This window comes from Heliangelus exortis, chromosome 20, assembly GCF_036169615.1.
Source record: "Heliangelus exortis chromosome 20, bHelExo1.hap1, whole genome shotgun sequence".
In the NCBI taxonomy this organism is placed as follows: domain Eukaryota; kingdom Metazoa; phylum Chordata; class Aves; order Apodiformes; family Trochilidae; genus Heliangelus; species Heliangelus exortis.
Window position 1 is genome coordinate 1,177,885 of NC_092441.1, and position 26,173 is coordinate 1,204,057.

The 26,173-nt window shown below is 54.0% G+C and overlaps 1 protein-coding gene across 1 annotated transcript; it reads right to left on the reverse strand.

Moving 5' to 3' along the window:
- Positions 1-205: 205 nt before the first annotated feature.
- NPLOC4 (NPL4 homolog, ubiquitin recognition factor) lies at positions 206-25,922 on the reverse strand. The gene is made up of 17 exons (XM_071763828.1): positions 25,705-25,922; positions 24,436-24,516; positions 22,760-22,872; positions 22,317-22,496; positions 19,904-19,952; positions 19,098-19,192; positions 17,912-18,035; positions 17,138-17,317; positions 15,544-15,630; positions 13,909-13,980; positions 13,115-13,241; positions 10,991-11,151; positions 4,826-4,897; positions 3,224-3,319; positions 2,641-2,757; positions 1,705-1,807; positions 206-1,468 (listed from the first exon to the last, which is right to left on the reverse strand). Exons 1-17 carry the CDS (start codon positions 25,717-25,719, stop codon positions 1,311-1,313), a joined length of 1,830 nt encoding a protein of 609 aa, XP_071619929.1. The 5' UTR covers positions 25,720-25,922; the 3' UTR covers positions 206-1,310.
- Positions 25,923-26,173: the final 251 nt, after the last annotated feature.

The window sequence follows — 26,173 nt, forward strand, 5'->3', positions numbered from 1 at the left end:
CCGCTCGCCGGGCTCGGCTCCCCCGGCTCTGGCTCCGCCGCGGTTCCTGCTTTGGCTTTTGAAGGCGCTGTCCTGGCGCGGGGCCCGGCCGCACGCCGCTCTGATTGCAAACAGACCCAGCACCCGTCCGAGGGGCACCGGGTTCCCCCCGGGAGAGCATCCCGGCACGGCGGGTGAGGAGCGCAGGAGGCACGGCGCTGGGCTCTCGTTTTTGGGTGCTTTTATTCAACGTTACTCGCAGACCCCGCGGCAGGGTCAGGCCGGTCCCAGGCACCGCACACACCGCCACCACCCCAGACACCCACGAACCCAGGGGAAAAGCAAACTGCAGCCCAGGGACCCCGTGGCAGGGCCAGGCGGCTGCTCCGGTAAGGCTGGTGGGACAAAGCCTTTGGCAGAGCCCGGCCAGGTGCTGGCACCCTGCTCCAGGGGCTTAACTAAGGCTGGAATCGATGTTCCAGGGATTTAACTGAGGTTGGAACCCGCAGCTCCGGGGCAGAGGGGCTCCAGGATGGGGCAGAGCCCTGGTGGCACTGCAAGCACCAGCCTGGCATGGGGCAGCCCCCAGCTGGGGTCTAAAGGGGAGAGTGAGCAGCAAGAGCACAGCCGGACCCCCAGCCCCAGGCAGGACGTGGTCAGGAGGGCAGTGGGCACGGGGGAAGGTCTGACCCCCCCCTTCTCCCTGCACACACAGCCGGGTGCTGGAGCAGTTCTGCCACACAGGAGGCAGTGAGCGTGGCTGGGTGCCAAGCTGAGAGCTGGCACAGGCCCACCCCTCACCGGTGCCAAGGGGGGGCCCGTTCTACCCTGGGAGTGCTGCCAGCAGGCAGGGCCCAGCCTGGCCGAGGAGCTGCCGCCCGGTCCCAGCTGCCTGCGCCCCAGGCTGGGAGAGAAAGGTGAGCAAAGCTGTGGGCAGGGAGGTGCCACAGCCTCCCCATCACTTCCACAGGGCCGAGAGGCTGCTTTGGGCAAGGAGAGGGGGGTCCTGGCTGCCCACGGCCCCCCTGAGCGCCGCCGTGCTCACCCAGGGGGTGGCAGGGGGACAGCCCAGCCCCACTGAGGTTAAGCCTTTGTTTCCTGGGCCGGAGGCCACTATCAGGATAAAGCCAGGGTGCCCGGCTCCTGGTGCAACTACAGGGATGCCCCAAAAGGAAGCAAGGAGGAACTGGGGAGGGCTGGAGCCCCCCCTGCCCGGCTCCACAGCCCGGGGTGGGGGCCCGCTGGCGGGAAGCTGAAGGGAGGAGGGGGAAGGGACAAGCACCACTCCTGCTGCTCGAGGGTTTGCTCTGTATTGGAGTCAGTCGGCGGGGCTAGGTCCGGGGCAGGCTGCACATCTCGCAGTGGTCTGTGCCTGGCTGGTTCATGAAGGTGCAGTGCTGGCAGGCCCACATGGCTGCCGACACGGCGTGCGTCGAGCCGCCCATGGCACCGTACTCCTGGAGTCCTGAGATCTGGACACCCACTGTGCCTGAGAGAAAAAGAGCCTGCTCAGAGCCAGGGGTCCCACCCTGCAGCCTCCCGGCCCAACTCCACAGTCGGTGCAGCAGGGACTGCTCAGGACCAAGGAAAAGCTTTTCTCCCACCCCAATCTCCAGAAGCCTCTGAGGTGGCCTGAGAGCAGCACTCTGTGGCCACCAGTCACCTGGCCCAAAGGACCAGGGAGAAACTCCCCCCCCCCCCCAGCAAAAGAACCCCCTCTCTTACTGCAGAGCTGCTCGATGGTGGCCCACTGCTCTGATTTTTTCCAGGTCTGTGCAAGCTCCTCGTTCTTGGTCCTCACAGCTTCCAGCAACAAGCTGATGCTGTCCTGGAAGCCAGAAGAGAAAAATCAGTGCTGGGCACTTGTGGTGCCCAGAGAATTTTCTCCCTGCCCTCCCCCAACACCCACAGCAAGACAGAGCCATGAGTCCCAACCACTGCCCCTCTGATTTCCCCCAGGGAGCTTCCCAGGCAGAGAGCAAGACGCAGTTTATCCCTTTTGCTCCCCCAGATCCCTTCCTCTGTGCAGAGGAGGTTATCCCCTACCAGACTGTGCCGTGCTGGTGCTGCAGGCTCAGCCTGGATCCTAGGGGTGCAAACCCACCATGCTGGAGCACACTGGTGTCCAGCCCTAACCCCATAGGCAGCCCCAGCCTGATCTCCAGCTGCCCAGGGTCAGCCCAGCTGCCCTGCACATTCTTCCACACTCTGGAAGCCTCTGGCAAACACACAGCCCCTTCCTGGGCAGGTCCAGCAGTGCAGATGTGACCCAGCAGCTGCCAAGACCCCACCAGTGCCCAGCCAAGAGCAGCAGAGCTGCACGGCCAGGAAAGGGTTGGCCTTGCTGAGATCTGGGGGCTCTGATCCTGTTATCATTACGACAGGAATTTCTGATTCTCAGATACTCTGCAAAATGTTTCCAGCTCTCGGAGCAGCAGCCAAGTTGGCTGCCTCTGACCACCACCCCCTCGCAGCTCTGAGCGTGCCTTGGGAGCTCTTGGTCCAGCTGGGGGCTTGGGTTTCACTTTTTAAACCTTCAACCAACAGCTCAGCCTGGAAGGAGAGGTTTTGGGTCAGCTGCACAGCCCACCCTGCTGAGGGACTGTCACCTCCAGCCCCCCATGGTGACACTGACACGACCCTGCTCTCCCCGGCACGTACCCGAAGGGGCATGACCTCGTTTGTGACCAGGAAGAGGAGCAGATGGAAATCAGAAATGATGTCTAGGAAAACAGAGGAAGTATTCTGGGACAGGTATGTGGCCAAGCTGTGGAAATCCTGCAGAGAAAAGAGAGTAATAAAAGAGAAGTCATTTTCCCCTAAGTGATAAATTTGTTTTCCTGTTCAGACCCACCAACAGACTCTGTAACATTTCTGTCTCCTTTGGGCATGTGGAGACCCTCCCAAAACCAGACCCCTGGCCAGCTGACTATGTTGTGGCCAACAACTTCCAAAGAAAAGGATCTTTGGGCCCACATCAGCTCCAAACACCTGCACACCCTCAGGAGACCCTGGAGGTGCTGAGCTGAGGCCAGTTGGCCCAACTCAAAGACCAGTTCTGAAGGGGAAGAGGGAGATGGGGACATCTCAGTTTAAAAAAAAAAAACAATCTAGGATGAGAAGCTCTCCAAGATGGAGCAACAGCCCCCCATCCCACTCCTGGCTGGAGTCCCCCAGGTGCCTGCTGTCTGGAGGCACCTGGAGCTGATGGAGCCATGAAGCTGTGGAACCCATCACTCCTTACCTGAGTTTCTCCCAGCACGTCACGGTTCTCGATGGGGAATGGATTTTGAGAAATAGAAAAGGTGTAGACTGGATCCTTGGGGAAAGTCGTAGTAATCTGAAAATCCAGGAAAGGCTGATCAGAGGGCTGACAGCAGGAGAAGTGAGTGGGGAAGGGGAAGGAAAGCTCCAATAGCCCAGGTTAGAGCTCAGCCAGGAGAGGGAGGGGATTACAGTGGGGGCTGATGGCCAGTGACAGTGACGTTCCCATCAGCACAGCCCTCAGCTCCTGGCAATTGCTTTTGTGCTGGAGGGAGATGTGCTGAGCTTGTCCTGACAGGAGCACAGCATCCCTCTCCTGCCCACAGGATACCTAGGGAACTGCTCAGCTGCCAAGAAACCACCTTGTGTCCTTCTGGGTGCTCCAGTGCTGCCTTCTCCCTGCACCCAGAGCCAGAGGGATGGGATTGGGGTGACACAACACTGCACCCACGCTATGGGGCTCAGAAGGCAGTGCCTGGGCCAGCTACTGGCATTTACACCAGTCCCAATTAATCTCTGGTGCCAGGGGCTGACTGCTGGGCCCTGTTTGCAAGGCCCTTTGTAAGGAGAGATGCAGAAATACCTGCCAGTATTGATGGGAATAATGCATTTATTAAAAAAAAAAAAAAAAAAAAAAAAAAAAAAAAGGACAAAACAAGATGCTTCAGAAACACAGCTTTCCAGGCTGCTCCTAAACGCCTGTTCCATCAATCTGTTTTCCTCTTCATCACACCCCAGGTAGCCCAGAAGCAGATGCCTGCACTCCCTGAGCAACAAGCACGCTGCCGACTGGCACGGGGCATCCAGGGGCCCTGCACAATGGGCCCCTTGTTCTGGACATGACATTGCTCTGTCACACATCCCAGTGCCAGCCCCTCTATCTGATAAGTGACACGCACAGCAGATAGTGAGGGGGGAGGAGGGACAAGCCAGGGGAAGCCTCCTGGCTGCCAGCTTCCCCGTGCCTGCGGGACACAGCCTGTGCCAGGGGCAGCTGGACCAGACCAGTTGCTCCGGGTGGATTTAATGGTTGTTGGCACCACCTCTAACTCCAGCAATATCATCTGTCATCCAAATTATTTGCTCTCCTGCCTTCCACACTGTAATAAGTTTCCTGCCAAAGGGCAGAGCCGTGCCCCGGTGCCTGGCAGTGCTCACTGACGGGCAGGCAGCAGCCCTGCTCCAGCCAACAGCTCCCTCCCCCTAGAAAAGGCATTTCTGTACAACCTGGGCTGCTGAGTCACTAAAAGAAGGGTTCTTAATTGCTGCTAAGAGACGGGCGACTGGAACTCGCTAATTAGCTCCCCAGGAGGTACTGCCCAGCTCTGGTATCCCTGGGGCTGGAGCTGGGACAGACACCAGGCAGCACCTTCCTGGGACCCACGTGTGTTCCCTGGCTCCGCACCGACCCCGAGGAGCTGTGGTTACCCCAGAGCACACCAGAAATGCCTGACAGCTGAGGGGAAAGGAGAAAGGAAGAAAAACTGTGGGATGAATCACCCCCGGTGTGAATTTTAGAGGAGGGCTGAGAACTTGAGCCCGCCCTGCCCACCTCCCTCTGCCCACAGCAGGAGTTACTCACATCTATGATCAGGTACTCGACCGGGAGCGGGCGAGCCAGCTGCGTGATCTCATTCCCAAACTTGTCTATGTCCTGAAAGAAGGAGAGTCTTGTTATTCCTCAGTGTGAAGCCTAAGAGATCCTGCCCTGGAGACACCCCTGCAGGAGCCCGGGGATTCCTGGCAGATCTCTAAGGGAGTGGAAAAGAAGCTGCTGGGTGCTGCAGTGCTGCCTGACTCCCCACAGCTCCTTAGGGCTGGAGATCTCTGTAATTCCACACTCCAGGCCCTCAGTTCCCTCGTGATATTGTGTGGCCACAAACCACCTCAGTCACCACCATCACCAGAGAGGAGCCTGGTATCATCTGAGAGGTGTAAATGCCATTTAAGGAGCAGTGACTGCCTGCAAAGGGAGGGACACGCCGTATCTGGTTCCTCTGCCAAGGCAAACCTGACTTTCTGCAAAACCCAGTCTCTCATCCAACTCCTTCTTGGGAATTGGGAATCCAGGCCCTTTCTCATACCCTGACCTGAAGAGACGGCGTATCACAACGCATAAACTTGTTTTGCTTTGCCAGACGAATTGAACATAAAGTTTAATTATGGAGAAAAACGGCCAGCATATGTTCATTAATCATGAAATGACAATTAGACGTGATTTATGTCAAACACGCCGAGTTCAAACACAGCTTCAGAAATAAATTCATGAGAACTGACACTTTTCATTAAAGATTCTGTAAGAGGGGGTTGTATTTTCTACCTAAATCATCACTTAACATGTTATAAATCATTCATGGAGCCCCACATAAATCATCCACCCATAATTTCCAGTCAGGGACCTTGCACTCAGGTTTACATTCACCAAGCTCTCAGCACCCCCAGTGGCTGGACCTGGACCTGGACCCGGACCCAGACCCGGAGCCACAGAACCACCACCCTGACCCCTCGGTGGCTTTTTGGGGGGAACCTCAGCCAGAGGCCATGACCCCTGCGGGGTGCTGAGCAGCATTCCTCGGGCTGCCAGCCTGCTTTTCCTGAGCTGTGGTTTCTCCAGAGCACACCACTCCCCCTCTATCAGTGTTTCTGGGCCACGCTGGTGTTTACCCAGCACAAGTATGTGGTGTGGCAGCCAGCGCCCCGCTCTCACGCCCTGATGGACATCGCCCCAGCAGGCTCCAGCACGCTGCTCCCCCCCAGGCAACAGCCCCCCCCTTCCCCCAGCCCCCTCCCCAAGCATCCTCTGTCCCTAAGAAAAAAAAAAAAGGGAACGGTTCTTTCTTTTTTTTTTTTTTTAAAAAAAAAAGAAAATAAAAATACATAATCTACCTTCCAGTCTTTGAAGCTCCTTTTAAAAGCAATCCCGATAAGGATCTGCTCTCCTTGAACATGACAGGTTGTTGGCCCTGTGGTTATTTCAGCAACAAGCCTGGTGGCTCGTGGCCTCAGATCTCTCTGGCTCTGACAGGAGCGGGAGGAGACGCGGAGCCTTTTCGGGGAGATCACAGGACACCCAAGCTAACCTGCTCCTAGATCTCAGTGATACAGCAAGAGGCAGGAATCAAATCCAATCAGACTGAATCAGCTTCCCAAACATAATCCTGCCCCTGCAAGAAGGAACCTGCAACAACTCACACGTAATTAGCCCATCTGGAATTCATTTTCAAATCTAATTAAGTTCTAATATGCAGAAACATTTTTCCAGCACCTGTTCGCTTTAATCCCCGCCTCTGGGGATTTCCATGTTAAATGCCTTTTTTTTCTTTAATGTCAGGCTTCAAGACACACACTAGACTGTTACTACCCAACTGGAACCCCCTGAGCCAAGGCCACATCCAGACGCTGCCCCTCCCCAGAGAGCAAAGCCCCCCACTCCAGTGCCAGCACTCTTCTCCAACCCCCACACACCATTTTATTAGGCAATTATATTTTAAAGGCCTTAACAACCGTCAAGCTGGGAGAAAGACATCTTCATCCCCAGCTCAGCAGTGGCTGGGGCCTCTTGGCACGTTATTGCTGCAGCCCCAGACCCCCCCCGAGCCACCAACACCCCCGTGCTGCAGCAACAGCTCCATGGAGAGGCCAGGAAGGGGTTAAGGGAGGCACAAATATTTGGCTCCTGGACAAAAATCAAGCAGCAAGGCCTGGAGGATTTGGACAATGAATCATCACGAAGACAGGAGCAAACTGGAGCTTGCATCAGGTGCTGTGCTCAGAGTCTGGAGGCAGGAGCAGCACACGGGGGAGGTCAGGGGGGGAAAGGGATGTGTGAGCACCCGTGGCATCCCCAGGGGCTCACCCTGGAGCTGAGCAGCTGTCTGTCCTTTCTGCCTCTTCATAGAGTTCACCCTTGGCTGTTCCCTCTGCTGCTTTCCAAGAGCTGCACCGGGCAGCCCTGCCCCTGGCTCAGAGCGAGCAGCAGACCCACAGGAACACAGTGACTCTTCCAAGAGCAAGCCATAGGTCAGTGAGAGTTGAAACCCTGCTCAGGAGACTCCTGGTGAGCTGATCCCTCCTCCTCCTCCCCGCAGCAGCTGGGACATTCAAGGCTAAGGTGGCTTTTCCAGTCCAACGTGGCCCGTTGGCAGGAGGCCAGCCAGGGGAAGGCTTCCCTCTCAGCAAAAGCTCCCGGCAGAAGCCTTCCCACAGCCTGGTGGTTGTGTTTTCCCCAGGACAAGGATTTTTGGAGGGAATGGGTGGAAGCAGTGCAGCTCAGAAGTCCCACTGGCTCCCACCCAAGCAGTGTCCTGGCTCTGGGCAGTCCTGAGACCACAGGTCAGAGAAGCCAAGGCTGAGGCAGAGCTGCTGCTGCAGGGTCCCGGGTGTGTTTCTTAACAAGGGCAAAGGATTCTTTCACAACAGCTGTGCCACCACCAAGGGCTTTCATCTTGCACCATTCCCAAAAAGACTCAGGGGTGAATTTAAAGGCAGCTGTGAAATGCAACTCACTGCAAGGATGACACCTCCATGTTCGCACTAAGCTGACACAAACACCTGTGATAAGAGACAAAGCCAGACAGGCCCAAAATCCAATTATTTTGTGTTTCCAAGGGTCTGTAAAACACAGCAATCTCTTCTCCTGTCCAGTGGGAGGTCCAGATGCTTGTGAAGAAGGGTGGAGCAGAGCATGGAGGTCTTTAGGGAGTAGTCAGGCAATGGCAAAGCAACTGCAGGGAGCTGGAAGTGGGGGGAGAGGGGGGAGAGGGTGCAGGGGGACAGCAGGATCGGGGTGCAGGCAGCCCCATGGGAGAGATCACCTCTGGACAGGCCACTGACCACCAGCTGTGAGTAACTTCAGCTCTGAATAATAAACCCACAGTCTGGGTGAAAACAAAAGCAATAGGGTGATTTTCTAGAACCAGATGGACAAAGGAGGAGGCGGCTCAAGGGTAGAGAAGACAAGAAAGGTCACGAGGATTCAGCTGGGTTCTTCCCCACCCAGCAGAGAACCAGGGTGAAGGGGCCACTGCAAGACTGTGGTTGTTACTTGCAGAGAGCTGTCCCCCTGACCTGTGCGTCTGACAAGAGCAACTCCTTCATCCATTTCCTTGCACTGAGCACGCCAAGAAACGTGTGTGGGTTGTGCAGCCTTGGGACTGGAACCAGCGCTGCGCCGGGACGCCTCACAGAGAGCCCAGGAGGCCAAGGGCTTGGGGGCTGGGGGTTGTTTTCTCTCTTCTGGCTAATCTTACCTGGAAAGGCAACTCAGAGCAAAGCAACTTGTAGTCATGGTCCCCAAAGCCCTCGGCTGTCACGCCAGAGCAGAGCTCCAGCCTTCAGGAGCCAGGAGAGGGCTGCTGCCAAATCCATGGGGGTGGTTGCTCCAAGCCACAGGGCTAGTGGCCAACGTAAAGAGAATGGCAAAGAAATTCTGAAATCACAAGGCCCAGGAAAAACATCTTGTCTCCCGAGGGTGCTGCCATGGAGTAACAGTGTGAGGGGCATCCAACGACAGGGCTGAGGTGCAGCTCCTGGGCTGCAGCTCCTGGGAGGTGTCAGCAGCAGCCCGGGGTGAACCCTCTGCCTGCCCCTGCTGCAGCCAGACAGCAGAGTCCCATCGGTTCTGCCCCGCAGCTGGATGCAGAGATGTTCTATAAATACCTCCTGCACTGCACAAACGTTGGCCTTCTGGTTCCCATCCAATTAGAATAAATTTGTATGGCTCCCTTTCATCCTCGAGGGCTTTTCAAATGTGCACTTGCATGTTCCACAGACCCAGACACACGGACACTTTCCTCTCTACCGGCTTCTCATTCCGAGAAAAAATGCAACAACTACTGAAAAATGCCCAAAACTACCAAGGGGGACAGCACAGTGGGGAACCTTGTCCTGTGACAAGGACTGGGGAGGACACTGCCCAGCTCCTGCAGCTGCAGCAGAGAAAGGGGGAGCAGGAACCTCTGATGTCCTCGGCCACGAGGCCCCGCTCCTCGCCCCACTTTTAACCAAGGTTTTGAAACCATTGTTGTCACCATCCCAGTAACTATGAGGTAGTGTCTCTGACCTCAAGCCTCGCACATTTAATGAGACCCCAAAGATTTTTGAAGCCAGGGGTGACTAAGCTTTCCATTGATTTAAGAACATTCCAAAAAAAATTAAGAGATCCTATGGCCAAACACGTTTAAGGATGAAGGACAATCCCACCCGCCAGAGCAGCCCTCGAGCACATCATGAAAAAGGCAATTAGAAGTTATAAAACATATGAAATAAGCTGCAGCCCGACCCAGTGAATCAAGAGCTGATGGAAATTTCCACAGAAAGGCTGGAAGCCACCAGCTCCCATTTTGTTTATCTCCCTGCTTCAGATTACGGATGGGAGCGAAGATCTTATGGGAACACCCACTGCCTTTCCTGCTCCTCCAGACACCCAGGGTGGCCCCACATGTGGGACACAGACCAAGGGGACCTCCTGCAGGGCTGCACCCCGGCTGTGGCACAGCATGGGCTCCTCGGGACCACGGCACGCCAGGAGATGAGCTCATCTCCACAGGCAGGGCCAAGCCTTGCACAACTGAGCTCTATCAGAACCAACCCTGGCTTATCAGCTCCTGAGAGCTCCAGCTGTGTACGAAGGGAAAAGGCAGGGATCCCAGGCACGGATTCCCTCTACACCTTTCCTCTCGAGCCCTGAATTTAGCCAAGAAGTGTTCTTTATCTTTGGGCAGCCTCAGCAAGGGGGGGAATGGCAGTGTCATTGGGCTGGGACAGCACCTCCCAGCTCAGGGCACACAGCAGTGTGTTACCAGCTCCATTCTGGGTGCTGGTGCACAGATGTCTCATTCCAATTGTCCCAAAATTAAGGCAGCTCTGCTTATCCCAAATGTTTAATGAACAGCTTTAATACGGGCACTGCAGGCTGGGTGGGCAGTGAAAAGCAGACACAAGAACGAGATAACTCATTTAGGTGATGGATGGCTAATTAGTTGGCGAGCGGCACCATTAATTAATTCCCCTGTCCTTGCTGATGGGGCACCAAGCACACAGGTGTGAGAAGCAGGGCCATCAGCCTCTGCACAGAGCCTCTCCCCAAGTTTCAAACTGGGCCCTGCAGATCTGGGGGGGTTTGAAGATCTCCAGAACCAACTGTCAGGGGAATAACGACAGTAAATTCATCACTAATGAACTGCTGAGAAGGGCAGCAGGCAGAGCTCACGCACCCCCCAGCTCCCGCCCTTGCTCTGAACACCTTCACACCTTCCTTTCCTTGCAAAAAAGCATTTGCAGGGCTGTCTCTGCTCTTGCTGCACGAGCTACACTGTCTTTTGTCACATCTGCTGCCTGGTTGGTGCCTGTAAGCGTGTCACAGCCCAGCCAATCCCTGGCACTGCGTGGGGAACCTGCTGCTTCCACTGTTTGTGCTAGCAGACATCATATGGCTGCTGAGTGGAGGAATCTGAACTCAGCCAGAGATCAAAATCAACAGAAGAGCACGGAAAATGCTGCCAACGAGCAGGGGAGAGGAGGTGAATTTGAAGCAGTTGCTATGGGCTCCCAGAGCATCCCTGCAGGGCTGGGTAGCCAGTGGCTACTGCTGCACCAGGAACCCTCCCGGCACAGAGCCGACGCTTCACAGACACGTGGTGAACTACTGAAAATAGTTCACCCCTCAAAGACATCCTCTTCTGAGCTGGCCAGGCTGCCTTCCAGCCGTTCCTGCAGCTCCCCCCACCCCCAGGCAGGCAGCCCTTACCTTATAGAAGACATCAGGCACATACTGCTCACTGCTGGACTCCTTGGCGTAGCCCAGCTCCGGCGCATCCCGGCAGGGCAGCAGGCACTCGTCCCGCACCAGGGCCATGCACTGGTTTGACACCTGGTAGCCCTCAAAGTGGACCTGGTTGTCGGGACCACCTGGAAGAGAAGAGGCTGGTGAAAAAAACCCCCGTGGGAGTGATTTTCCCAGCGTGATGCCGAGAGGCACGACTCTGAGAGCGATGTTAGAAACGAGGGACTTGGTAACAGCAAAGGATCAACTTGTGGGAAGTGCCTGCTAGCAGGAATCCCCCTCCACGCTCCCCATGTCCTTATTACCACACATTTTCACAGCCAGCCTGACAGGACAGACCCCTGGAGTGACAGTTCCTTTGCCAGGAGCAGAGAAGGAGGCAAAGCCACCCTTTCAGAAAGCTCCTGATAGCATCAGCCCCCGCCACCCCCAGGGATCTTCCCTCTCTCAAAACAAAAACCAGGCACACAGCTCCCCAGAGCCTGTTTCATTTCCAAGGATTCAGAGTCGGTCACATCCTAACGAGAGGCATAAGAGGGAAAAAAGTGGTGTTTTCTCAGCCTGTAATGGATGGGTTGGTGGAAATCTGACATGGAAAGTGGAAATTAAGACCCTGGCTCAGTGGTAGATCACATGCTTGGCGCTTTAATTGGGATAATGTAAGCAACATCAGGTCATGTGTCATTAGGATACAACTGGAAAGAGGAGATACAGACAGATGGTAGGAAAACGTTACTATTTCCAAGCCCAGGAATCCAGGAGGGGATAGGAATTAATCCATGTAGAGGATTTAAAGGCAAAGTTGATGCAAACTATCCAAATATATTTATATGGCACAAAAGGAAGGAATCAAGTGTTTAAATAGAAACCTGATGGGCTAATTTAACAGAAGAGAATGAAATTATCTGGAACAGTAAAGAGGAAATATTCGTTTTCTACCCTTTGATCTCCAGCCTCAATCACTCACTGCTCCAGAACAAACACTCCTAGAAAGTAAACACAGACCAAGACATGGGGAAGGGCTGAACAAAGCTGGCCATCGTGTTCTCAGCAAAACACCTTGTTTAAAAAAAAAATTAAAAAAAAAAAGAAGAAAAAAGGCAGAAATACATTAAAAAGTGAGCGAGATACACATCTATCTTTAACGAAAGATGTTCAGCAGCCTGGAATGCAGAGGCAGCTGTCTGCTTGCATGGGTCTGGTAACCAAATGAGAGCATTTTCACTGCAAAAGGCTCCAGGAATGCTTACAAAACTCGAGCTCAGCAGAGACAACACAATACCACACTTGCAGTTTTCACACTGGGTGCTGTTTGGAAGTCGTGGGCTATTTCCATTGTGTTAAACAGACCCATAACCCAGCAGAACTGCTCCAGGGAAATTTTAAATGAAGACACGTGTCACCCCGTGGAGAACAGCAGCTTGAACTCCTAATGCCACAACTCTCCCAGCACATGCCAAGCAGCACAGCCCATCCCGGGGGGCCTCCAGAGACTTGCTGTGAAAATGGTTAAAAACAGAGGTGACAAAGCATTTTGCTGGCTTCTCTGTTTTGTGGGCAAACAAAAACAACCAAAAAAAGCACCCCAAAACCAAACACAACAATGTTTCCACACATGGGAGAGCACAGCATCCTACGTAAGGGTTCCCCTGACAGCAACACAAGGGAGATAAAGGTCCCTCCTTTATGCTGAACCAGCCAGAGTAACTCTGAGGCTGTGGATTTCCTGTTGTTCTGCACTGCTGCTTTCAGGCAACAGAATTTGGAGCTTCAGGACTTCAAAACAGAAAAACCAAGCAACAGTTATTCCCTTGGCTGTGGGCAAAAAATGCTTTGTGGGTTTGAGAAGTTGGAAGCTCCAGGTCTGAGCCTCAATGAAATCACCTGCAAGGGGATGGGGTAAATAACTATAGAGGAGAAAGAATGAGAAAGTATTCTACTTGCTAGAGCAAGGCAAGCCCCTTGTTTGGCAGGACAGATGGGGACCAGAACATCTGACTCTGGCAGAGCTGCATATTAGTCTTTTATTAACAAGAGATAATTCATGGGTACCCAGGAGAGCCAGGGCAAGCTGAGGCCAGTTTATACCTGTAGCCACAACTGTGACAAACTTGGATCCAAAATGACCATCTGGAGAAAGGCGACAGATGTTGGGCTGCTGGTTCTGAAAGTTCCCAGCTGTGATGCACTCTTCTGCACTTAGATAATACGTGTCCTGAGGGAAGAGCAGCAATGTCAACAGAAAGGACAAGGCGACGTAGCCCGGACCCATTTCCCTGGTCTGCAGCCAAAGAAAACTCCCAGCACCCTGGTGAAACATGCTTTCGTAGAAAGCTGCTGCTGAGGCTGGGAAAAGAATGTGACATGTCAGCTCTCCAGCCCCGGGCCTGGCTCTTGGCAGGACTGTCCCACTTCTGGTTCCACCCAACTTCACACACCTTTGTTTTTTTTTAAAAACAGAGTTTCAGTTTCCAAATAGGGACATCGCTGATTTCAGACTGACGGGAAGCTGAGAAGGTCAAAGTTTGAGGACTCAGGCCATGTCTAACTCAAAGCCCAGCCCACAGGAACATCCTCTGAGTCACTTTTGCTCATTCACTTTGCACCTCACACCACTCTACTCCCTCCCCTCCACTAAATTTCCTTAAACCACAGCACTGTTTCCTGCAGGCAGCTCTGCATGCTACCCAAACCGCTCCAGACCCCAGCACTGCTCTTTCAGCTCCTTTTCCTTTAGAGGCTTCTGAAAAACCCCATTTCACAAGAATTCCATTCCCAGTGTCACCTCCAGCCCTGCACTGCCCTGGCTCAGTGCTCTGCTGGCACAGGCAGCATTTGGGTGGTTACACAAAGCTGGAATTAGCTGCACACTTGAACCTCACCTTGTTTCTGCTGTACCGGACAGTCCCTTTCCGTGTGTCTTCAGAGACCAGATCAGTAAATATCCAGCCAACCTAGGAGGAAGTATTATGGAGAAAGTTGCTTTAAGCAATAAAAAAAACAACAAAAAAACCCCACCACAAAGCAACAAAAACCTGAACTAGAAGAGAGCTTATACATTTTCTCCTAGCAGGACAAGATGTTCTTGGCTCCTCGCACAGCCCTGCTGAACGCTGCCTGAAGGAAATGGCTCTCCCAGCTGTGCTGGGCTCATTTGAATCCCATTTCCAGGAGCAGCTTGCCAGCTGGCCAGCCAGGGGCACCTGCAGCTTTATGTTTCACTATGGAATATTTTTTTCATGGAAAGATCTGGAGGCTGCAAGAGGCCTCTCAGCCGCTGCCTCCTCCCACCCACAGCAAAAAGCATTTCCTATGGAGCATTCAGAGCAGAGCAGATGACAAAGCAGCTCACATGATCTCATTTTGAAGCTCACAGTCACTGGTTAAGATAAAGCTCGTGTGTTCCCACTGGAGTATGATTCATTCCAAATCAGAGCCTGCTCCCATCCAAAAAACCACATTCCTGCTTTCTGCCTGGTGTGCACACCGAGGCTGGATGTGTACACACACACACACACACACACACACACACACACACACACACACCCTGTGCCACACGTGCTGGATCCACTCCCACAGCCTTCACCCTTCAGAGCAGCAACTGCTGACTCAGATTCCCAGCAGAGCCCGGGCAGGCAAAACTCTGCAGCCAGCATTAAGTGATGTGTGTTAAGTTGTATTGATTAAAAAATACGTGGTGTGAGAAGCAGAGGAAAAGCAGGGAAATAAATAACACACACAGAAGCTTTGCCTCAGACACCGGGAAAAGGCTGGAGATCTTATCTGCAGAGAACAAAAGGCCTCACCACAGATGTTTACAGTCTACTGTGCTGAGCCTCTTCTGATTTGTGTTTTCTTTAGCAAGTCAAATCTTGTTTGTGTACATCTCATTCCTGGCATTCACATGACACCAAGAGATTTCCCCAAACCAGAAAATAATCCCCACAGGTCTGGGAGGTGTCAGCAGACCAGTGGATCCCAGCCCTCCTGTGCAGGCACGAGGGGAAGGGAGGACTCAGCTGGGGGTCCTGCACCTCTAACCCCACATACAGATCACCCTGCTGCAGCCTGCCTGAGCAGCACCAGGGGACAGGAGCTCACAGGGGAGGATGAAACAAAAATAAAATCATTAAAAAAAAAAAAACACAACAAAAACAAACAAGCAGGAGCCTCTGCTCCTTGTCGTGGAGCACCAATTCTGTCAAAAGGAAGAACAAACTTGGAAGGCAGCTCCAGCTACATCTGTGCCAAATTAGCACTCACCAGGGAGATGCTCCTATCTGAGGAGAAATAAAGGGTAAATCGTGTTTCTGCTTCTTTGCTACTCCCTTTGATGTCATTCATGACAGAGGACTGCTGACTCCAGCAGCACAGCCCTGCTAGATGCCTGTGCTCAGAAAAAACTCTCATTTTGTTTTTTACACCTAAAAGCACAAGAGCTACTGATACTTAAGCAAGATTTATGTATGCCCAAACTGCCCATGACTTTCTCCACAGCTGTACAGAGACATCCTAACCTTTCTCAGTCCCAGCTTTGCAGCAATCTCATCCACCACCTCAGCTTTTGGATCTTCCAGGATCTCCAGGCTGTTCTGTGTACCAATCTGCAGCAAAGGAAAAAAAAAAAACCCAACTCACTAGTGATACAGAGAGGGAAAACCACGGGATGGACACTCAGCGAGGCTGGGGATGGCAGCAGAGGTCTGGGTTTCCCCTCCAGCATCACCACAGAGCAGTTTCACCCCAGAGACCTCTTCTCCTCCCAGTCCCCTCCTGCTGGAGCTCGCCAGCAAAGTTTGCAAATGACGTTGGGGTTTATGAATGGAAGACTCTGGGTTTACAAAGAGGCCATCGCCGTTTCCCAGCACTTCACAACATACAAGGGATGATCTAATTTTTCCAAAGCCCTGGGTTCAACCTGCCAGCTTTGTACCGCCCTTTTGTTTGTTTGAATCTTTTGAGCATCAGAGAGGCAGAAATCCAGAGATAGAAGCCAAGAGCCCACACCCAGGCCTTCCCCCCACGCTCCGGAAAACACAGCTCCATCTGGGTGCATTTCAGAGCTGAGCTTCCTCGTGTGGGGAGATGCCGTGTCAAGAAGCACAGCAGAGACTGCCTGCCAGGAGAGCAAAAGCTTCCTGGCTTTAACCACACACAAGTGGAAGCATATGAACTTCCAAAGCAGGGGCTTAACAGTGATACTGAAACAATAGCAGGCACTGCTCTGCTCAAATTGGGAAGAAAGGGGAGAACTTCTGAAAGCTTTGCAACTCTCCTCTCACGCAGACACACACACACACACACACACACACACACACACACACACACACACACACACACACACTCCCAAAGGTCCATTTGTCCTTTTCCCCCTGACATACCTGTTGTGTTTCACTCTAGCAACCCCGCAGAAACCACCAGGAGGGAGGAAACACATGACCCAGCACGGGACGTTTGTATACATCGTGTCTGCACTTAGAAAAGTGACTTTGATCAGCTGTGCAGAAGCCAGGAGGCAAACTCAGCTTCAAGCCGAGCCTCATGTTGTGGGCAGTGGCCTTTCTGTCTCCATTTTCAGCTCTCTGAAACCCAATTCAGCCCCTGGGAGGCCGAGCTGGGCGTGCGGCGCTGCGCGGTGCCGTGCCCCATCTAGCGGGGGGACTCCCAGCTGCTCCCAGGCTCAAACCTCAGCCTCGGCCTCTCCAGCAAGGCACCACACTTCATTCTCATCTAAATAAGCTGCTTAAATATTCCCAGACACCTGATAAAAAAATTGAAGCAAGGGCTGCAACTTTTTTTTTTTTTTTTTCTTGGTACAGCATTTGTTTCCCATACCATAACCTCAGAAATCAAGGAAACAGGAAAAGTGTTTTAAAAGTCACCCTATCTTTAAATCACTTGAACAGAGTAATATCCAAGTGTAAAATGAACACCTTCAGTGGCAATAACCGACAGTGACACTAAGGACACAAAGCACAACCCTTTTTTCAGGGAACTGTTTTCCTCACGGAGGAGGAAACACCGCGCGAGGTTCCCCACGTAAAGAAGTGTTTCTGTCTTCTCCCATCATCCCTGCGAGCTGACACAGGGGTGGCAGCACCCAGCTGTTACCTGTGGGGGTTCATAGATGGCAGCCACCTCAGCCCGGATGCCCAGGGGGATGTCTTTGTGCTCTGTGTACCGCCCGTACAGGTACCCGAAGTGCTGGTTCCCCGTCTTCCGCCAGAAGTCGAGGAAGCGATCTGCAATTGTGTGGTTCTCAAACATGATGTTGTCAACATGCCTGTATTTCTGTTTGACAAAGTTCAAGTGTCAGCCCATCCTCCGCTCGCTCCGGTGACTCTGCCCATCGCCAGTTCCTTCCCCAGAGGCTCCCCAGCTGCCTGGGACACACACCACCCCCTGCCGGGAGGATGCTGCTGGAGCAGGGATGGGGAAAGCCGGCTGGCTCCTTCCCTCCCCCTTCTTGCTGCCTTCGCTCCCCTGCCCGGCAAGCAGAACTCGACCACGGGCAAGTGCTGAGCACTCCCAGCACCCCATTAGCTTGGCCCTTGCCCCAAGAGCCTTTGCAACTGGAAAAAAGGTGGTGAAATTTCAGAGAAAACACAAAGAGGGGGTGGCCTTCTGGATCTCCCGAATAAAAAGAGCGGAGGTTGGCTGCTAGCGGTGCCACCTCAGGTGTCCTCCACGGTAAGAGGAAACTGCTGAACCAGACACAGTTTGGAGCCTTTTGCTCCTGGGGACCTGAACACCCATTGCCCTGACAACTGCCAGTATGCAAAGGCTCTGTGCTCCAAGCTGGCTGTTTTTGAAGTCATCTCTCCAGAAACATCAGTCCAGTCCCTTCTCGTTGGAGCACCAGGGCTCCTGTGAGCTGGGTCTCACCTGTCTGTTGAGAGTGATGGCACTTGGCTGGCACTTGGTGCAGATGCCTTCTGGCCAAGGGGGGTGCCCTTCACAGCCTGATTTGATCTTGCAGCTGATGTTTTCCAGGGCAACAAACTTCCCCCTGCAAGAAGGAAAACAGAAGGGTGCTGTGAGCACTGTAAAAGCTTCTCAAAAAAAAAAAAAAAAGAGCAAGTAGCTAGAAATATAGAAGAAGCAGAGCTGAGGAGAAGTGGTGGCACCACTGCTTTGCATCTTCAGAGGATCTCAAAGGAAAGTCCCACAGGGCAGGATGCTCTGCTCCTGTGGTCCCCAGGCAACCTCTGCTGCCCACTTAGCCAGGGAGGTCACGAGGCTGACATGTGCTCCCCAGCCCAGCTCCTGAGCAGACATTAGAGCAAGAGCAGAGACAGAAAACACAGAGGATCCTGCTTACATAATTTATGCAGCACGTGGGAAGTGATAGATTATCCTGCTAGGGCAAATTAGAGCTCTTTTCATGTGCAGAAGGCTTCCTGCAAAGGGAAGTTCTCTCCAAATCAAAAGTACTGCAGCCTTGAGCTGCATCTCACAAAAGACATTAAAAAAATCCCAACGGGCATTTAGGAACAAGAGGGAGAAGGTTACACCTCTGCACAACTGCATTTCAGAGCACAGTGGGCTCCCCAACACCACCCAAGGGCACAAAGACATAAATCCTTCTGTCCCTGCTCCCTCTGCTCAGTGCTGTGTCCCCAAGGCATCCCCCACCCCATCACAGGGCAGCACAACTGATTTTCCAGATGGGGGGGTGAACAACAGCACCACAACAGGAAAGGTTTTCACTGAGAGCACAAGCAGTGTGAGACAGAGTGGAATCAGGCCCTAAGCAATGTCAGGCTCCTCTTTCTGTCCTGTTCATGTCTGAAGGGAATTAAAACTGTTGGTAAACAGAAACTCCCCAGGTGCACCACAGTCCCAGTGCCTCTCTGGGAGGTTTGAGATCCAGGCTTGGATCTCGGTGTAATTAGGGAATCTCCTTTCTTCCATTTGGACTTTTCCCTTTTTATATTTTTTTCCCTTCTTTTATTTTTCTCAATGTGCTGTTTTCTCCTAGGAGTGCCATCCACCAGTTTTATCCAAATTGCCTGTATTTTAAAAAACAGAAGCTCCAACCAGATTCCCTGAAAGACAGAGATGTTCTTACTTGTCTGCCCCTCCGGTCAGCTTCCTGATGTAGGCATGGAAGGACATGTGCTTCACGGGAGGTTCCAGATGGTTTAAATAATCCTCATCAAAAGGCTGCCAAAAAAACACCACACACAAAGGAAAGGCTGGTCAGACACCTGTCTGATCATCTCACTGCACAAATGGATGTTCTAGAGCCAGCCCCAGTCGCTCTCAAGGTGGAAGCAATCAGGAAAATTTCCGCTCATTTTGGAGGCAGTTGCCAGTGTGACAGAACAGCAGGGCCCTCCAGCAGCCCCGCTGCATTATCACCTCCTGCTCCTATCACAGACTGGCTCCACAAATCAGAAGGAGCCTCGAAGGCAAAGTGCTTTTTCCTTTCAATATCAAAGGACAAACAAAAAGCCCAGCTGCTCAAACAAGGCCAAAGAGCTTCCCGGGCAGGGGGGGAAGAACCATCCCGGCTGGCAGGGACTGGAGGGAGCTCTGCCTCGGGCCATAAATCAGAGCCCAGCAGGCACCAGAGCTGCCTTCAGCCTGAATAATAGGTGGTTCAACTGGGAAGTGCTGGGATCCACTAGAGGGGATGAGTCAAGGAGATCTAGGGAAGAGGGAGGAAAGTTGGGAGTTTGTCTGGAGCGCTGTTAAAGTCATCACTGGAGAAATAAAAGGCTCTGGTGACCCTGGGTGTGAGCTGGCAGCTCTGAGAGGGCACAGCAGGACTCAGACTCAGAGCTGCCACCCCTGCAGTGCTCTGAGGGGCAGCGTTCTGACTGGAAGGAACCAAACCCAAGAGGTGTGACTTACTGGAGCACCTTCTCTTACCTCCAGTGGTACACAGTGCACACATTTACCCAGGGGGCCGTGGCGACACCTGCACAGAGAGGAAGAGAAGTTGTGTTGGGTCTGATTTAGAAAGGGAAAAGTCAGGCTGTAAAAGCTGCTCTAGACTGACATCTGTGGCTGTGGAAGATCCACACAATCACAAGGCTCTGAGTGGCTCCACACCCACCAGGGAATCTTACAGAGGGGTCCCCACAAGATAATTTCACATCGAGAGACAGCAGCAGCTTTGGGTTTGATCGGGCAGGTCCCAGGTCAAGATGAACCCTCCCCTAAATAATCCTCAGGCCTGTGGCTGGCAAGCAGCCCCACTCCCCAGGCAGCCACGTGAACCCACGTCAGGTCACGGCTTCTCAAGTTTTACAGCCCCACACTGGGGTTGTGTTTCAATTCAAAGAATTTGAAACCTACGTCACAGGTCTGGCCTGCGTGGTTTTAGCAGAAAGACAAGGAAAACATTCACCCTTTATCAGGCACTAGAGGATGGTCTGGAGCAAGCAGGGGAGCATGTGTTTATCAGGCAGATAAAAAACCTGCTGGGTGAAGTTACAAAAGAGAGGGGGAAACATCTCCTTGTGAGGTGACTGCTTGGATAAAAGCAACAAAAAAAAAAAAAAAAAAAAATCCCCCAAGCATCTTCCCCAGATCAAGGTCAGGGTGAGTTTTCAAAGGCAGGCCCCGAGTGAGAGGCAAGGCTGTGCTGGCTCTTGTGAAGGCAAAATGGATGGGATCCAGTTGCAGCATTGCTTTTAAGGGAGCTTTGTGGCAGATAATGCACGGAAAGGAGCACTAAAGGCTGCTAATGCAGCCAGCCCCTCGTGTGCTGATCGATCTGCACTCACAAACACAGGAACAAGCCCAGACACACTCTTTTTTTTCCCTCATAAATACCCACTGCTGGGCCCTGGCTCCCTGCTAAGCACAATACCTTCATTTATTGTCATGAAAAATGCAGTCAAGCTAAAGACAATGTTTCTGCCGTGGAGCAGTGGGGTTTGCTTTGCTTGTTTCAATAACGTGACACTTCCCTCATTTATCATCAGCCTGAAAAGGTTAAATAGGATTTTTCCACCTAAAGGCTATGTCCCTCCAAACTTCCTGGCTGCTGCAGCACTAAAGATAACCCAGAAGGCAGAGAACCCACCTGGAGAGCTGCTCTGTTTCAGGAAGAATTCCTGCTTTAAAATTTTCACTCAGGGCCTTTCAGAAGTGACTTTGCAGCCCCAAAACAACAACCAGGCCAGACAGCAGGCCAGGAGCCAACTGGGACATCATTAACAAGGAGCAATAAAACCCCAAGCAGACAGAGAGGGGAGATTTTCACGGCGTTGGTGCAGATTTAGGGTGGTGTTAATTCTCCATTGTGTTGTTACTCCCAGCCTGCTTTGTGTCCCTAAGCTGCCTGCAGGGCTTGGCAGGGCTGGGCTTGGTTGGGTTTCTGGGAGCAAAGTGGACTCCTGGGTTTCACAGGGGGGTCAGGAAGGCACCTGATGGAAAGGAAGCCAAAAACCAGGTGGGCAGAGACCCAAGTTCCACTTCCACCTCTCTGCTGTTGGACACTTCCACTCTTTCCCTTCCCTTCCCTGTTTTTCCTTTATGAGGAGTGGCTGGATCTGAAGACACAGAAGTGTTTGGGACACTCTAAGTGAGGTGCCTCCTGGTACCAGTGAGGCTGCATCACAGACTCCTTTAGGTTGGAAAGGACCAATAATGATAATGGAGTCCAACTGCAGACTCTGCCCACAGAGAGGCCACACAGGAGCCAGGAATGGTGCTGGAGCTCTGCTCTCTGCTCCAACAGGGAAGCCACTTGGGATTTAGAAACCAAACCTGACCTTGGTGCCAGCTGGGTGACTTTCCCTGTCCATACCTCTCTTGTCAGGTGAGACCTGGCCCTGCCAGCCCAAAACCCAAACACTGGGGAGCTCCATCCTGAGGCCACATGGAAGAGAAGCTCCTCAGGCCCTGGCTGGGGAAGCTACATGTGGGGTACAACCCAGGATTCCTACAGAGCTGCCAGGGAATCCCAGGGAAGAACTCACAGGATTCATTCTGATCTAGAGAGCTGCAAATGTTTTAGGAGCACAAAACATACACAAGTCCCATAGCAAGGGGCCAGCCTGGTTAGAACAATAGATGCTCTGAATGAGTCCTTCCTGGCCCAGACCCTGGGATTTGGGTATCAGCTTCCTTCCTCAGCTCACCAGAGCTCCATTTGACCTCCCAGGACAATGGCCAGGGCTGTTTTCCCTGGTGAACACTGCAAAGGGGCAGAGCAGCAGCTCAGAGGGCAGTTCCCACAGCACACATCCTGCCTGCTGCCTTCAGGTGAAGGCCTCACAAACCCTGGTGAGGCCCAGCTGTGTCAGCAGAACCGAAGTCAGCCCCTACTCACAGCTGCTGGTCTCTGTTTCTGTAAATCTTCCCATCCTGTTTGATCAGGTATTGATCAATCTCATCCTCCACCACCTGGGGGGCACCCAGGGGCCGCAAGCCTTGGGAGGCAGAGGTGTCCATGGTCTCTGAGGAGGAGCCAGCAGGGCTGGAGGGGTAGAGAAACAGCATATCCCCATGCCTGTGGGGGAGCAAACACAGCACAGGGTTGCCAGCCTTGTTTTTGGGGAGCAAACCTCCCAAACCACCCAGGAATGTCTCATTTATCCCCAGCTGCCCCCCAGAGCAGCACAGGGAGCAGCCCAGAGCCCCTCCAGCAGCCACCTCTCCCTCTGCTGCTTTGCACAACAAATGCAAATCTCTCAGTCCTGAGAGCAGACTGAGGGGAAGGGGTGAAGGGAAAAGTGCAAGGAGCCACCCCCAGCACTGCCTGTCAGGACTCACTTGATTTTCAGCAAGTTGAGGGATTTGTTTTGGGATGCTGTGATCTCTCCTGTCCGGTTTCTATTGGTGTAGACAGAAAAGCCATTATTCCTGAAACCAAACTCTTTTGCCACCTGAGAGAGAGAGAAGAAGGACAGGGGTTGAGGTGCCTCACAGCAACCACCCCTCAGTCCCCAGGCAGGGTTTTTCCCCTCCCACCAGCTTAGGTTAAGGACACTTCACTCTTAATCAGCCAAACACCTCTTCACAGCAACAGAAATTTTCATATTTGGCCAACTGAAGAAAATAAATAATCAGTTTAAAAGTGGTGTTAAAAGTTTCTCCAGATGACACGTTTCTTCCTAAACTGTTAATAGCCTTTATTTTTATTCAGTTCACCTCCCTTGCAGCTGCTCTGGAGTCACCAAGGAGGAGATCTAAGCTAACTGTGAGGACAGGAGCAGCAATCTGATGCCTCTTTAATGACAGCTGTCCAGCTCCACACGAAACCCACCACATGGATTAATGTCCCAGCAGTAAAACCCACAGCTGTGCATGTGCACAGATCTTACAAGGCAAAATTTGCCATTTTTCTCTTTCGTGCAACCCCTGTGCCAGGAAAAAACAAAACCAAACACTCCTTGCATCCAGCTCAGCAAGAGGAGATCATTTTCCCCAGGCAGCTCCAGTGAGTACTGATGCTTTTGTTTCTTCCACAGGTAACACGAACCCTTGGAACCCAGCAGCCCCTTTTGCTCAGGTTCCAGGGATTCTGAAAGCAATGGTGTGGGGTTTTCCCTTGGGTCAGACTGTTGGAAGAGTGCACCAGGTGTCTGTGACCTGAAATCCAGCAGGATTTTTGCTTGGTCAGGTGGGGATTGCTGGGCCCAAGCTTCAGACAAAGCAAGTGGCTGACAAAGAGCAGAAGGAAGGGGGAAAGTGAGTCCTGCTGACTCCCAGAGCAGCCCCCCAGGCACTGGGACACAAAGTATTTCCCTTACCAAGCAAAGAAAACCTACTCTGAGGGTTCCAGGTTACAGCAGAGCTCCAGGTTCCAAGCTCCAAAGCTCCAGAGCTCTGGTTCCAAGGAAACAGAGATCTGCTCACCCCTAAGAAGCAAACTTTAAACACTGCCCCAAGAGTGAGCTCCATCCAGCTCCAAACCCCAAAACTCCAACCCTCAGCCTGTTCTGTGCATCCCGGGGTGGAAACCTCTCCCAGGAGACCCTGGGGAGCTTCCACATCACCTGGAGATTTCTCCTCAATTCTTTCCTTGCTCTCTCCAAAGCCACACTGGGACCAGCAGCACACAAACCACATTCAAATGACACCCAAAGCACAGCCCAAGCAGCTGAGCTCCAGCCCAGGCCCTTGCTGGAGCCTTTGGCTACCAAAAGCCTTTCCCTGCTCTGCCTCCCAGCTGCTATTTCTTTGGGAGAACCCTAAAACCCTGCCCTCCCCCAGGGAAGCTCCCAGCCTGAAGGAGAGCAGAGTAAGTTGCCTTCTTTCATTTTGTTATTTCCCCTCAGAAAAGCACTTTTTGGCTACAGCAATGCACAGGGCTCCTCCTCACTGCCACCACCACCACCACCACCCCTTCACCCACCCAGGTGAAGCCAGAGGGGCCCCACGGGAGCTCTGCTGTGTCCCCCAGAGCTCTGCCACACCCCACGGGTGAGCAGAGAGGTCCCAGGTACCTTCTTGAGGAACGTTGCCACCGTTTCCCTCTTGGTGGCCGTGATCCTCTTCACCCCTTCTGGGGACTGCACGCGGATGATCTGTGGGGAGGGGACAGCCCTGGTCAGTGCTGGGGGGCAGCAGGGGGAGGTTTCACCCCCACTGCTCCTCCCAACGCTGCTCTTCACCCTCAGCCATTCCTCACCCCAGGTTTGGAGCTGGGGGGCAGGGAGGGAGCCGGCACCAAAAAGACAAAAAAACAAAACAAAAGAAAACAAAAGCCAACGCCACTTTCGTCTGCCAGAGCTCTGACCTCAGACACTGAATTACAACTTTCAGGAGGGTGAATCAGAGCTTCCACAGCAGTGATTTACTCGGCGCCTGCACAACACCAGCCTGACCCGTGCCAGGGGCACCTCTGCCACCCTCACCCCCCCGAGGTGCTGCTGCCACCCACAGGGTGAGGGGAAGAGCCGGGGGGGCTCGGGCTCCTCCCGGGAAACACTGAACGGGAGTCGTGCTGCAGCCTGGAGGCTGCAGGGATGGGGAAAAGAGGCAGCTCGGAGGGGGGGAGGGGAAGTGACAAACACAAATGTTGGAGTTCTCCTGCTGCTGGGGGCTGAGAAGTGGCTCGGGGGGCTCTGGAGAGCAGGGCCACCCGCGGGCACCCAGGGCAGAGCCACGTCTGGGGTGGCAGCGTGCGGGAGGGGCACGGGAGGACACGGAGGGACACGGAGGGACACGGGAGGACACGGAGGGACACGGAGGGACACGGGGGGTCACGCGGGGACTGGGGGGAAAACAGAGGGACACGGGAGGCTGCTGCTGCCGCCCTGGGGTTGCCTCACAGGAGCTCATTTACAGCCTCCCAACCTTCACCACGGGAACGGGCCCGGTCCGATGGGACTGGGAGAGCTTTACGGTACCGACAAGAACCTTCCCCGGGGTCTCCTCGGCAGCCCGGCCGTGACGGGGGCACCTTCCCCCGACTCATCCCCGCCCGGGGACGAGAGGGACCCCGGGGCCACGCTCCCAAAGCTCCTCCCGCTCCGAGGGGGCAACTTTTTTGGGGTGAAAACACGGAGAATCGGTCCAAGGCTCCGCTCCGGGGGGGGATAGGACAGCGGGTGCTGAGCTCCCAGACGGCTCCCGGCGGGACCCCTCCCGTCCCCAGAGGCCCCGGTGCGGCCCCCCCGAGGGGGCTGAGCTGGGCCCGGCCCCGCCGCCCCACAGGAATCTGCTGCCTCATCGCCCCTCCCCCCGGGCCGCCACCTCCCGGCCCCACTCACGATCGTCTCGGCCATGGCGCTGCCCGCCGGGCCCCGGGGTTCGTTTCACGGCCCAGTTACCAGCCCGGCCCAGCTGCGGTTCGGTTCGGTTCGCTCCGCTCGGCCTCGCCCGGCCCGCTCCAGGCCCACCGCCTCCCGGGCCCGGCCCGCCGCTTGCGCCGCCGCCGTCCGGACCCCGCGTCCCGGCACTCGCGTTCCGCCGCTCCAAGGTTCCGAGGCGGGGCGGTGTCACCAGCAAAGCCGCCCCCCACGCCGCCTCGGTGCTACGGCATAGAGCTCCCCCCCGCCACCGACACACACGCACTTCCGTTCCGCTGGCAACACGCCCCCTCTTCCCCCCCTCCCCCCCCCCCCCCCCGCACCGCTTGCCCCCCAGTGCCCGGGAATGGGGGAGTCCCTGAGGGAGGGGGGGGGGGGGGGTCCCTTCCCTGCGCGGGGCTGTGCGGGAGGAGGGGTCCGCCAGGGCCTG

What these genes read in the sequence shown, in the direction of transcription:
- NPLOC4 (XM_071763828.1), bottom strand. An exon ending in CAAAGCTGGGACTGAGAAAG is followed by an intron (nt 13,981 to 15,543) that starts GTTAGGATGTCT and finishes ACTTCCTCCTAG; the next exon opens with GTTGGCTGGATATTTACTGA. An exon ending in CACCATCGAGCAGCTCTGCA is followed by an intron (nt 1,469 to 1,704) that starts GTAAGAGAGGGG and finishes TTTTTCTCTCAG; the next exon opens with GCACAGTGGGTGTCCAGATC.